The sequence below is a fragment of the Oculina patagonica genome, chromosome 8 (genome assembly GCF_052425735.1).
Source record: "Oculina patagonica isolate OP01 chromosome 8, crgOcupat, whole genome shotgun sequence".
NCBI lineage: Eukaryota > Metazoa > Cnidaria > Anthozoa > Scleractinia > Oculinidae > Oculina > Oculina patagonica.
Window position 1 is genome coordinate 28,844,555 of NC_135765.1, and position 13,711 is coordinate 28,858,265.

The 13,711-nt window shown below is 40.9% G+C and overlaps 1 protein-coding gene across 1 annotated transcript in view; it reads right to left on the bottom strand.

The window, feature by feature from the left end:
* Positions 1-848: 848 nt before the first annotated feature.
* LOC144663830 (uncharacterized) overlaps positions 849-13,711 on the bottom strand; it is a 30,430-nt gene continuing 17,567 nt past the window's right edge. Inside the window, exons 15-28 of the mRNA XM_078524893.1 lie at positions 11,364-12,459; positions 10,504-10,591; positions 9,942-10,026; positions 9,345-9,419; positions 8,026-8,763; positions 6,741-6,888; positions 5,879-6,052; positions 5,735-5,784; positions 5,203-5,252; positions 4,554-4,638; positions 3,070-3,954; positions 2,580-2,651; positions 2,437-2,461; positions 849-1,630 (exon numbers count right to left, since the gene is read on the bottom strand). Of these exons, the coding sequence (XP_078381019.1) occupies positions 1,065-1,630; positions 2,437-2,461; positions 2,580-2,651; positions 3,070-3,954; positions 4,554-4,638; positions 5,203-5,252; positions 5,735-5,784; positions 5,879-6,052; positions 6,741-6,888; positions 8,026-8,763; positions 9,345-9,419; positions 9,942-10,026; positions 10,504-10,591; positions 11,364-12,459 (4,137 nt within the window). The 3' untranslated portion in view covers positions 849-1,064. The remainder of the gene's footprint in view (positions 1,631-2,436; positions 2,462-2,579; positions 2,652-3,069; positions 3,955-4,553; positions 4,639-5,202; positions 5,253-5,734; positions 5,785-5,878; positions 6,053-6,740; positions 6,889-8,025; positions 8,764-9,344; positions 9,420-9,941; positions 10,027-10,503; positions 10,592-11,363; positions 12,460-13,711) is intronic.

Sequence of the window (13,711 nt, forward strand, 5' to 3'; positions counted from 1 at the left end):
ATTTTTGAACCGTATTTTGGTCTTCTGGTAGGTTATTTCTGATTTATATTTGATTATTTATAAAGCTTTGAATTGAAAATGTGCCGACGTGTGGCGTGACGAACAAGTGTCGCTCAGTGTAAGCGGAAGTGAAGGCAATGTCAATATTTTCACGACACAAATTGACGTTGTAATACGAAAACAACAAGCCAAAAGAATTGCTATGTATCTAATTGCCGCAACCTTTCGCATTCGCCGTCCCAAACGTAGTTTCCACTTTGATTTCCCGTAAAATTTGGGTAATTTTCCCGAAATAAGAACAAGATGACCATATATATGCATCGTTACTTCGCGTACTAAATCACAACATATGTTAACGAAGATTGTACATCTGATAAACGTCCGCTGGGATGAGTAAACAGTATTGTTCAATGACAAAACTGTTTATAATCATCATCGGTACTTCTATTTAGGGATGAACATAATCAGCTGGAGCTAGTTCGTATACCAATCGATATACTGAATACGATAGCACGAGATTCTGGAGAAAAATATTAATTCATTTTTTACCACGCGTTGTTCTCGGCGTCGCCGTCGTCATTGCTTAAGCTCCCTGGTGACCGACGAACGCCGGTTTTCTCTAAGTCTTCGTTGCGCTTTATAACTAATGAAACATTGAGGTTCTCGGGAAACAAAATTTACTGTTCCCCATTAGACTTCTCATGCCTCCCCAATCAATATTAATAAATTTAAAATCAATCAGGATCAAAGGGCCATAGGTTTGTCAGTCGCGACACTGTTACATGTAAGTCGATTTGAGTAGAATCTAAGTTTATTAATACACTAGCAAATGAAACAGCCACAACAACTTGCATATTCAATAAGTGAACTTTAATGAGGAACTCCTTTCACAAACACCAACCAACTCTCTGTCTCTCAATTCACTAAATGTCGAATCTACATCTAAATTTCATATTTCCACAAACCCCCGACAACAGTTCATCGCGTGTACATCGTAAATTACAAGTGACAAGTAGAAGCTAATGATCTGAATCAATAAGTTAAGAGAAATCAAGAGAAACCCTCTACTGCTGAGGGTAAAAGTAGTAAAAGCCGCCGGGATAAAATACTTGCGGGGCTTGCGTGTACGGGATGTGGTTCACGAACTGCCCCTGTTGCGGAACATAACCCCCCGGCATCGCTTGATCCCCGTGGGAGCCAACCGGAACATACCCCTGACTATTGGTCATGGTACCGGAAGCCGAGTGCGGACGTGGAGGGAGATTACTCGCGTGACCACTCGCGTGGTTACTCGCGTGATTCTGACCCCCCATCCCCACGTGTTGCGTGGGATTCAGCGCGCGACCAGGTGACGTCATGAGCGACAGCAGATGCTGGTTGCCATGGTTACTAGGCGGTTGCAGTATTGAGGGGTGGAGGGGTTGTTTCAAGGACTGTTTCTTGTGTCCAAGCGGCGAGAGATGAGCATCGCTGTGATGTGGAAGGATGTGATTGTGATTGTGATTGTTAAATAGCGAGGGTTGTTCCATCTTGTTGGGCTTTTTGTTCGACTGTATAATGGCCGGGGTTGGATCCGTCTTTACAAATCCATTTCCTGGTGTCTGAAAGTTTCCACTGGGCCATCTTGCACCTACATCGCAAAAAATAAATCAATTTATTAGAAATTCTATAAACGTGGTGACAAACGAGGACACCATGCTGTCGACACGTCGCGGACGCAAATCTTTCCCTGTTTGCCAGCGCGCAACATTTGTTGCGTACATAAAATGTGTGTCCGAGACACAAAAAATGTTTCTGATTTCTTTCAAAAATATTTCATGTGCGTAACAAATGTTTCCCTTTTTGCCCGCACGCATAATATTTGTTGCGGTCACAAAATTTGTATCCGAGGCATAAAGAAATGTTTCTGATTTCTTTCAGAAATATTTTGTATCCGCAACAAATGTTTCCCCGTTTGTTCGCCCAAGAAAACATGATGAGCAACAATGTGTCTGCCACAATATGCCCTCGTTTGTCCAGCTTCGAAAGTACATTAAATAGGCAGAAAAGTGAAACTATTAAAAAAGCGAAGACGGACGTTTCCAAACAGTGAAAGGAGTACAAGAAAAATTATACATTGGGCCAACAGTGCGTCATGGGTTTAAGTAATTAATTAATTAATCTTTCTGGACTGGACTATATTACTTTTCTCGTGGTTGCCATATTTAGTACACTTGCGCGAACAAATCATGGCTACCTATAATTTCTCTCTTATAAGGCATGATTGACGTGAGCTTATTGCAAACTTCCGGCACGGTCAGGTTTGATTGCGAAGGTCGCAAAGCAGAGAAACCGTGATGAAAAACAGTTAGGTCCGCGTGGCGTACATATGGTAAAAATAAAAACAATTTTTAAACTGTAAAAGCATTTTACGAAGTGATTTTAACACAAACGTACCATGCAGAAGCTTTAAACGTGGACCCTGCAAGAACGTCAAGAAAAAAAATACAAACGAGTTAAATAATCAAAAGCCAAAAATACAAAACTCTAAAAAAGTAACGACACATATTCAACCAAAGGTACACAAGTATGTTAAAAACCTTGGGAATGCCGAGATTTTCCAAATCTTCCTCGACCATCTGAGAGAGTTGAGCGAGGTCGATACCATGTTCCTGTAACGGCAATAAAAACTATTGTAAATGGACAAATTGCAACAACTGTAAAAATAAGTATCCTTTAAAATAATAATTTACTATGGAACAAAAATACCACAAAAGTAATAATAAACTAAAAAGGAACAAGGATGTTTAACACTTCGCGTCCCGAAAGTGACCAACATCAAATTTCTCCTAATAGTATCAATACTTAATCAAGAGGAAATGTTATGAGAATTAATTAAATGATCACAAAAGGGAGTTTGCTTTGATCTTTTAACAAATTCTTCTAACTAATGTTACAAGAAAATGTAAGGAGATCAGTCGGGAGAATTTGTATGTGGAAATTGGGCTTTAAGGGTTAAAATTGGTGAGGATTAAAATAGCTTAAAAATGATGGACTCGACAAATTAATGCTACATTTTTTCAGCCATACCTCAAACAAAGGTACATATTTTTCCAGTCCTAGTCGCTGGAGCAACTGGTTGATCTCTGAATTGCTCGCTGGAGCCGACTGGTCGCGCCAATTCTCTCTCATCGCCAACCCAGGTGGGTATCCCTGTGGCATGCGAGAATCCTGTGGCATACGAGAATACTGCTGCCAGGGGTGTGCAGGGATGCTGTTCTCGCCACCACCAGACTGCGACAGATCAACACTGGAGCGTCTGGGCTGTGCAGGTAGATTCTCATTCCATCCAGTAGAGGGCTCACTACTGCTTAACGACCGCGGACTCCTCTGCTTGGATGCCCAAGACCGCACGGCAAAATCATCGACAGAGGGGCGTCCTCCCATTGTGGGAGGCGCAGACTCGGGGAGATTGTGTGTGCGGGGAAGGGAAGGTGAGGAGGGGGCACTGTACGCCCCTCTTCCTGGAACCCACTGTGAACCCGTCGGCACACCCTGATCTGACAGGGCTGTGTTCATCCCGCCTTGAGACTCTTGTGGGGTAGGGGTCATGTCTTCAACAACCGCCGATGAATTCCACATAGAGCTACCCGTAGGCACATCACTGTCCATAATGGACGATAGCTCTTGTCTACTGCTGCTTCTACTGCTGCTAGTGCTGTCAGAGTTGTTCCAGGCTTGTTTATCAGGGGTTCCGTCATCGCACACAACAGACAGCGATGCAGCATGGGGAGGCTGTGACGTCACTGGGCCCCAGATCCCTGACGACAGCGGTTTGAAGGTTCCGGAATCACCACGTAGGTCAGGTGCTCCTCTCATGTTGACTGCCGTCGCGTCCGATCCTGCTTTCTGGGCAGAAGGTGAAAACTTCTCTTTGACGGATGATATGAACTGGTGCTCGCCTTGGTATTCGTGCTGCAACGGGTAATTCAATAAGTCAGCATAACAATACACTAGCTTATGCACCTCCCCCTTCCCCAAGATTAGTTTGAAGCAATCATGACTGATCATTTTGTCAAGTTGCACAATAATTTTCTAGCATTGTGAGAATGTAATAAAAGAAAAACGCCCACGCTGGAACACGCTAACCATTAGACTACAGTGTCTCCATCTTACCAGAATTGCAATATGCTTGTCAATAACTCTGAATGATTTATAGATTATTGATGACGAAAACTAAACAATTTTATGGGTCAGAGGCACCTGGTGTGAAAAATGCATTAACAAACTATTGCAAATTCAGCAGGCATGTACAGAAAATAAATTTTCTACAGATTTTTTTTTTAAATGCTGCTCATATTGCGTGTAAAAATTTCACTCGATCTAGAAGAATTTTCTATGATTTAATCCTTAAGTCACAAGCGCAAACATAAAACGACATTTTCGAGCAGGCAGATGGTATGAACAAAGGTGACAAATTACGGGATTTAATCTTGATGTATCACTATTTTCTTTCTTTATGACATTTGATTAGGAGAATTATGAGGTTGATGTTGGGAGGTGTTGCATCGTACCTGTCCAGACCAACTGATGCTTCGTGATCTTTCTTCAATTTCATGTCCATCTTCACCAGTAGACCAAGGATATGACGACAGAGAACTAAAAACAACCACAAAATAATATAAAAAATCATATTTAGGAAAACAGTCAAAACTACCATAATACATGACAGGTCATGTCTCACTTCATACCTACCCCCCTACCCCAATCCAGCGACATCTTATTTCACTTTAGGGTTTCATCCATAGATTTGAATGTTAGAACCACATTCAGGGTTCGTACACCTTAAAAATGTGAAAATCAAGAATTCTCTAGCAGTGTTTTCAGGTTTTCAGACAAGGAGAATATTAAGTCAAGGTTAGAATTAAAACTTCACTTGATCCCAATCAAGGGAATGTTAAAGTCGTTTTTACTTTCAAAACAAACAAACAAACAAAATTATCATTTTGACCATGCCACGATTTTATGTCAGTTTTCCCAAGTCAGTTTAGAATTCCAGAAATTTTTCAATAACTTTGTTCCAGGATGTGAAAATTCCAAGAAGAAATTCCAGAAGGTGTACGAACCCTATACGTCAGGCAAAAAACAACGCTTACGAGAATAGATTAATATGTTTATTCTACTACTCTTGTAGCATCAAAATGAGCGAAATAGACCACCTACCTACTGCTGAAGAGACTGCTGGTAAACAGTTCCATTCCAGGGAGGGGACCCTGAGGAAAAAGCAAATATCAGTCAGACAACTGCATCAAACTATATTTGAAATATGATGGTTTCCGATGAGCATTCGAGCAATACAGGCAAAAATAAAGTTACCAAAGAGATCTCATAGCATGGTTACAGTTTACGTACAGCTAACAAAAACCTTCCAAAACTCTAGCTCTCAAGCTGACCCCGCCAGAGGAAAATAGATTTGAAATTATCTTCATTTCAGTTAAAACGGACGTTTCACGCCAGTTTTTCAACAAAATGGCGCGCGTTTTAAACATTTTTACGAGGTTTGACTTTAATTTTCTCTAGAATGCTTTAGAGTTTAATCACGGGGTCACTAACGCAAATGAATTTCAGTGAGATATTTCAAATAGTTTATAAAATGTTACTGTACTATGAGTAGGTTTTTGGTACTTAATTTTTGCACTCATTGCTCGAACTTTCAGCGGAATCCGTCTTAATTTCGGCCAAAACAAAACAATACCTCTAGCTTTCGTCCAGATGAAAAGCTGTCTGTGCCAATGTCCGAGATACCTGGAAAAAGTGGCAACGATTACATGTATAGGAATTTATTTTAAACAACAACAAAAACAAGAAAGGCAGGGTAGGGTGGGAGGGGCATCTTTACCTGCAGATTGTGAAGCCCAGGGACTAAAGTAAGGGAACTTCGATTGGTTTCGTTCCCTTGGAGATGGTAATAGTCCTGAGGATGGTCCGTCTGTAGAAGACGATGAAGAAGCTCTGTTCTGAAGCAGCCCTTCTTGCTGGGACGGAGTAAACTCTGGAACTACGGCAGCTTCAGCTGAAAGGGAAAAGAGAGATTTGCATATTTACAAGCTTAGTTAAGGAGTGTTCTTTAGATTTTCTTGGTTTATAGGTATCTTGCACTTGGTTAGAACCTCTTAGAAGAGTTTTCGCTAGTTAAACTTTTTGACAATCCACTGTATCTGCAGTTAACGAACAAGTAGGGCAAATTTGCACAACCTTGTACAGCACAATGAACTGTTCCTCGAAAGCTTTCATTTGTATGGGCATACTCTAGAGTTTCATCTACAGACTTAACAGTAAGAACCACCTTGTACGGCATAATAAACAGTACCACATGAAAGTACTGGTTTCATCCACAGACTTAAAAGTTGAACCACCTTGCACAGCATAGTTAACAGTACCACATGAAAGTACTGCTCGATAACTTTTACTTGAATGGTCACACACTAGGGTTTCACCACCAAACTTAAAAGTTAGAACCACCTTGTGCAGCTTTCATTTTTTATGGTCCCACACAACGGTTTCATCCACAGACTTAAAGTTAGAACCACCTTGTTTATCGTAATAAACTGTACCACATGAAAGTACTGCTCAAGGGCTTTCATCTGAATGGTCACACACTAGGGTTTCATCCATAAACTTAAAAGTTACTACCTGCCTGTCTTTTGTTTCTAAGATGGAAAGTGTTCAGAAAAACTAGTTAAAACAGTGGGAAATATTACTTTGAAAAGCTGTAGTAGCAGTAGCAACTTCTCCAATGACTCCAAAAGGGTTTTCAGGTGTGATGTGCAGATCTCTGTGCGTGGTTGTCGCGACGGCACTGGTGCTGATGGACACTGTTGCTACAGATGTTGGAGACGACGAGTGGCCCTTGATTGGAACAAATAACAGACACAATGAGTCTTTATACCACTGTTTTATATTGATGACTGTATGGAGAAACTATACAAAAGAAATGCGTCTGGCACCCAGGAAAGGTTTGTAATATTTCTTAGTCGAAAACCTCTTATGAGGGCAGTAACTATTTTTTTTTTTTACTAAAGTCCTAGGAATCAAAAAGTGCCAGATGGGTAATTAGGTTTGAAGCTGGATCTCGTTCGATCTGGAGACCAACAGACTGAGCATTAGGCCACCACACTCCAAATGAATTTAGAATTGGTCATTAAACGGGAAATTCAGGCACAAAAACGAAAGAAATGCACTTTTTACGTCTATCGTCTTCTTGACAATTTAACGCATTTCAGGTTTTGTACAAATCTCTTTAGGCCGTTCATGTGAACGAAGGCTTAGTTTAACCTGGTTTAGGGCCAGGGTTTAGGTAAACTAGGGTTTACTCGGAATTTTCAGACCACTGCAAAAGCCACAGTTCACGAAAACTTGTTAAGACAGGACGAATTAAGTGTGACTTTTTTTAATATGGTAAAGACCACTGATATCTAAAATGCTCTCTTAACAACGCTTAGATAATCGGCGCTTTGGGTTTGAACACAGTGTATCATAGGACAGTACCACTAGAAACAAGCTACACAGAAATTCATTTCTTGGTCAATCTTTCACGTAATTAAGCTCGCGCAAAGCGATTGTACAGCAATATACAAAGTGTGACTTGGTCTTGATCTGGTTAAGACAACTGATTTCTTAAAACGCTGTCTAAACAACGCTTAAGTAATCAGCCCTTTGGGTTTCAACACTGCGCATCATAGGACAGTAGCACTAGAAGCAAGGTGCACTGAATTTCATTGCTTGGTCAATCTTTTACGTAATAAACTTCACGCAAAATGATTGTTCAGCAATATAGAAACCTTACTCATCGACAGCAAGCAAGTATTAATGTGTGTAGTACGATTCTTCAGTTTTTCTTCTTCTTAGAATTTAAGTGTAAATATTTTAACTTTAAATAGCTTAGATATATAATAATGTAAATAGTGTCCACAATTAGTTTTTTTAAGCTAAATACTTCAGACACTTTAATAAAGTATTTCATTCATTCATTCATTTTAGAAGTACCTTTGGTTCCCAATTTTCCTGTGAAGTCGCAGGAGCGAGCCCCTTGCTGTCATTCACTCTGTTAATTCTAGCCTGACCCTGCACCTGTGGACCAGGATTTTCCTGCAAATGAAAAGGCTTATACGAAGCTGTAACATCACCATCATGTCTTGCCATTGTCACCCTGCTTTCTGTATCCTGCGAACTAACGACAGCTGTGGCACTACTGACAGTGGTGGTCATAGCGCTGGTACAAGCACCCATGCTCTGTGGTGACTGTCTGTATGGTTTCCAAGCCGACGAAGTGGTCTGTGTCATATTTGAAGTAACAGGCGACGAGGTAGCAAAAGATTTAGTTGTTTCTGTGCTGTTAACTGCCACATCTTCAGCTTTGCTTATGATCGGTGGAAAATTCTCTTCAAACACCTCTTGGCTGCCATCGCTTAACTCTGGTGAACTTTTTAGCTCTTCGCTGGGATTCTCATTCTTGTTAGGAACCGCAGGCTTTGCTGGTGGTGCCTGTACAGCCATGTTATTAGCCTGTTCAATAGTGGGCCACTCGGATGAAGATGATGGTATAGCAGCGTAGTTGCCCCGGACTGGAGCAGGCGATGTGCTGGTTTCTGTCCGGTCTGACGATGACATTGCATTTGACGTGGTTGCGGTGGAGATGGTGGGTGTTGTCTGTCCAATTGTACTGGGCGTGTTTAAAGCTTGCGTGACAAGAAACTTGGCCCTCTGGACTGCCTTACTAGAACCCTGCAAAACAGTAAGTAAAGAAAGTCTTAAAACTTCAGTGGTCGAAAAAGGAAAGAAAAATTACATTATGACAAAGATTTTCTTGACCTACTCGATCTACCACAAGGGTGGTAGCAGAGGAGGGGGGGGGGGAATCTAGATCACGCTTTACAAAAAATAAAATGGCCATTTCACGTTTCATGCAAGATAAATAGTCCTTTTACGAAACCAAGATAAAGGCGTTAAATTACCTATTGGAGTGGAGTGATCTGGGGGCCCAGAATGGCGATCAGTCACATTCATGCACTGGTCACGCAATTTACCACATGCAATCTTGTTTTCAAACGCTTACTGGATAACTTACAGTCACATTTCACGAGAAAAAAAAAACAGTTATCGCGCAAATAAACTCGATTCACGGTTCACGGCCATGAAACCAAATCACATTTCATTGGAAAAAAAATTACCATCTCACAATTCACGGGGGAAAAAGGCCTTTAACGGAACACAATTGATCCTTTAATTTATTTCATAATTTTGTTGGAAAAATCGAAAATGAAGACGTTCGAACGATTAAACGTATCACTTCCAGAAAAGTTTACCTTGATTGTTATAACTCTGTCTGTTGGTGCTTTGGGTTCTGGTTTACCAATCGTTATTTGTGCACCTGACTCTTCCTAAAAACAAAAAGATTAAAAAAATTACCCCACTCAAAATCTATATTCATGGTTGCCATGGACATCATTTTTCAAAATTCCCTGACTTTCCCTGATAAATAAAATTTCCCTGACCCAAATATATACAAAATGTCAGATATAGTAGCGACCTCCAGCCTCCACTTCCAAAAGAAAAACATTGCGGAGATTACATTGACCTAAAAAGTTAATTTCAGCCTTCAACGGTATAACATTAACTGATTCAGAGATGTTATAATTTTAATGTTCCTGACTTTTATTTAAAATCTCAATTTTCCCTGACTCAAATTAAAATTCGCTGACTTTTCCCTGACATTCAAGAATATTTTTTTCCCTGACCATTTCCTAACCTGTGGCAACCCTGTTATTAAAAAAGAAACATGTAACAGCACATAGCAACAACAATTGTTTCATGACAAAAAAATGCAAACTGAATAATTATTTGCAATTTATTTGCCATAAAATACTGAATACAATAATTATTTGACGGATCAAGTCACATACTGTTATTGAATTGATTTTGCTTCCTCCGCGGCCAATGACACGACCACAGATTGCATTTGGCGCCGTCAGCTGAAACATCACTGTCCTAAAAATTAGAAAGAAGCATTTTAAATTTCAATTTGAATTACTGTTAACGCTCTTTTTTGTAACCAACTCTCGTAAGCACCGAACCCCCCTCAGGGACCAATTTTGTGTAACCATGTTTACAGAGAGATTTTCGATTGAGTGTTTTGCATTACTACGCTTAGTTATTGATTTAGAAAACTCCCGCCATTTTCTCACCAATCAGAAGAAAAACCATAACGCTCCCGCTCGCACGTTTTCCCGCGCTTATATCCAGAACAAAGGTTATAATTAAATGCTCATCTAAGTGACCACTACGGAATGCGACCACATTTCAGTGACAGCTACCAAGGGATTTACAAAGTGTTTTAGCAAACCTTAACTCATTTGATATTGCAAGTTTAACATATATTCTTCATGTATATTGCTCTATCGTTTGACACTGTTGATTTGAACTGGGAGAACTACACCAGATGTTCAAGACAGCATGATATCTTACTTTGAATTTGTACTTCTTGTGACCTCCTTCCAATTGTCCTCGCCCCTCCCCACTTGGGAGTGTTGTTGTTTTGACCTTGGTGAATGCACTATATTCGGAAAAAGGCATAACAAAGCAATTACCAAACTGAATAAAAATTGATTTTAAATTTTGTGAAAAAGTCTATGCCTGGTTATGGTTATACCATTCTATGATTGGGTGGGGCCATAGAAGCTTCTTTGATTAGCTGTTTCAAAGGTAAATGCTTTCACGCCCTTCTTTAAAATGTCTTTGCTCACAGGCTCCTGGGCCCGGTTGCATAAAAATACTTAAGATTACGGGTGATTTTCTGCAACAGCTCTCTGCGTTCCGGTGAACGTTTTCAAAGCGTTTTGGTTTTTCAAGTGCTCTTTAGTACATTTTCTCCCGATTTATCCTTATAAGCACGGAAGAAAACCCCTCAGAGCACAGGGAATGGCTGCAGAAAATTTCACGTAATCTTAAGTATTTTTATGCAACCGGGCCCTGGCAAACATGCATATGTTGACCGCAGTCCAGTAATGGTCCATTTTTATTAGCAATTGCTATATAAGAGCACTGAAAATGCCAAAGAGCGACTTTGGCTGCGAATGGCTCGGATGGAAATGGATTGCAACTTGAAAAATTAAGGCTAAACTTTTATGTTGTTTCCGCACATCTTCAGAAAATCGATATTTATAGCCGAAGTTTCACTTCTATCTGCAAACTAAGGTTGTCTTTCTTTAGATGTTCAATGATAATGTTTTTCATAGGTTAAGTTGTCTATCACTAATTTCAGAACAGTTTAGACCAAAAATCTACAAAATCCCAGTGACGTAGCTCCGTTAATCAAAGTCACTGACCTGGTTTATGCTCCCGTTCTCCCTCACTCGGCGCTGCTGTTTTACCAGCACTCGGTGGTGAATGGCTGGCAGAAGACAAACCCTTCGTAGACATCTTGCCGCTGTCATTCACTGTCGAGGATGTTTGTGCGCTATCAGCAGTACTTGGCCCATCTTTAACTCTTTTAACAGACGTTTGATTTGTATCTGTTGTAGTTTTCGCCGAAGTTGCTGTTCCGCCATGGCTAGAATCCTTTGAACTGGACGATTTGTTGCTGATATGAGGAGGGTTTGCGCCAGTTTGTTGTTTATTTTGAGAGCTCTTTCTTGGACTGCTTGCAGAATTATTTGTTTTTTCGGTGGTGTGTTCTTTTTTCGACACTGGCTTTTCAGCCTTGTTGTGATGTTTCGTATCCGGCTTTACACAGTTAACTGTTTCAGATTGTGTCACTTCGCTTGTAGTTTTAGTCTTAATCTCGATTTTCTGCGGCTTAACATAATCGATCTTTTCATTGATGACTGGATTATTTTTCTTTTTCATGACCTTCGCCACATCTTCGCTCTTCTTTCTAGGATTCTTATCCTGCATGGAGTGACTTTTTAACTCGGATTCGGCCTTCCCAGCACTTTGACTACGCCGATGACCTTTTTCGTTTGAGCACAGAGAATTCTGCGTTGTCGACACATCTCCAGTACTGCTAAGAGGTCTTTTAGGCTTGCTGTGTGAAGCATCTTGTGTGGTTCTCTTATTACTGGTAGAAATCTTGAGCTTGTTTCGGTCATCATCAGCGATCTGTCTGTTTTTCAGTGCATCTTGAGCTACGGCGTATTCTTTCTTCTCACGTGTGGTATCCCTGTGGTTCGTTCCAGTTAGCAGCTCATCACTACACGGCTCTCTCGTTGTGTCAACAACATCACACTCGTTCTCCTCTTGATCGTGTTCGTAGTCGTCCACGAGTTCTTGAGGTCTGTTCTCCAATGGTAGGTCTTCACCAATTTGATTTCCACATGGAACTTCACTGTCTTTAGCAGCTTTTCTTCTCTTTCGTTTATCTCGCCGTTTTGCTGCTGCCTTCTTTTTTCTTATGTCTTCTTTCTCTTTTTCATGTTCCAGTTCCTAAAACAGGATGTAGTGTAAACTTCAATTTCATGAGCTTACCATTTCAGGGCCACTCCATTTTATATCCACCCCCCCCCCCCTATGGATGAGATTTTCTGAAAGGGAGGAAAAAGGGGGTAGCCCTGTCGGCATTCTTCGATCTTTCGAATATCGCTGAAGTGGTTAGGGAAAAATTCGCTTTGTTTCTCTGAAGGGGTTTTGAAAAATCAGGTAATTTCTGAAGGGGGTATCATGTTGGCACTTTGATCTTCTTTTCTTAGAGGGTAAATTTTTACTTACCCCATCAATAGGCCGGGGGGGGGGGGTGGTGGATATAAAATGGAATGGCCCTTAATTACAGCTGGAGTCAGTAACCTTACAAATACTGCTTAGGTTCAACATGCAGTGTTAGACTGGATTCACTCAGCCACTGTCTACTTCCAGCATTATTTCTTAGGAGTAATACTACTCCCTATAGATGGGATGTTAGTCCATAGCAGGCTACTACCCAGTATCCTGTCAGGTTGCCCCAGAAATTCACCAGTACTCAATTACAGTATATGAGAGGCACTATGAGAGTAAAGTGTCTTGCCCAAGAACACAACACAGTGACCCTGACCAGGGCTTGAACCCGGACCGCTCGATCCGGAGTCCAGCACGCTAACCATTAGGCCACCACACCTCCCACAACCTATACAGTACACTATTTAACAATTAGACGGCGAGCTCGAGGTTTCTATCGGCTGATAGTTGGCAAGGGGCGAAGCCCCAAGTCAACTATCAAAAGCCGGTAGAAACCGAGAGCGAGCCGTCTAATTGTGTTACCATAACCCACTGACCGATCTATTAAACACAAAATATAGCTAGAGTTGATTTATTGAAGGTTTTGATTGATAAAATTCAGCGAAGACTAAGCGCGCGCTCCGAGAGCCTCCTACGGATCGATAGTAGGCACCTGTTTAGCCAATCAGATTGCGCGATTACCAATAGTAGGTCAGTGTGGTTATGCTAACAATAATTATTGCAAATCCAGTGTCAGATACTATCTAGTGCAAAAGTTCATAGAGTTTGAACTCTCTTGCAACCCAAAGTCATACATCATTCACTGGATTTAGGGACGATTTTGTTTACACAGGAGTATGTACATAGTGATTACTGCTGGTAAGGAGCAAAGGAAAAGAAGCATGAGAACCAGCTTCTGTCTGGGAAAAAGCACGTTGTCACACGTCCAGCGACTATTACTAGAAGGGGTTTTCGTGTCTTGGATCTT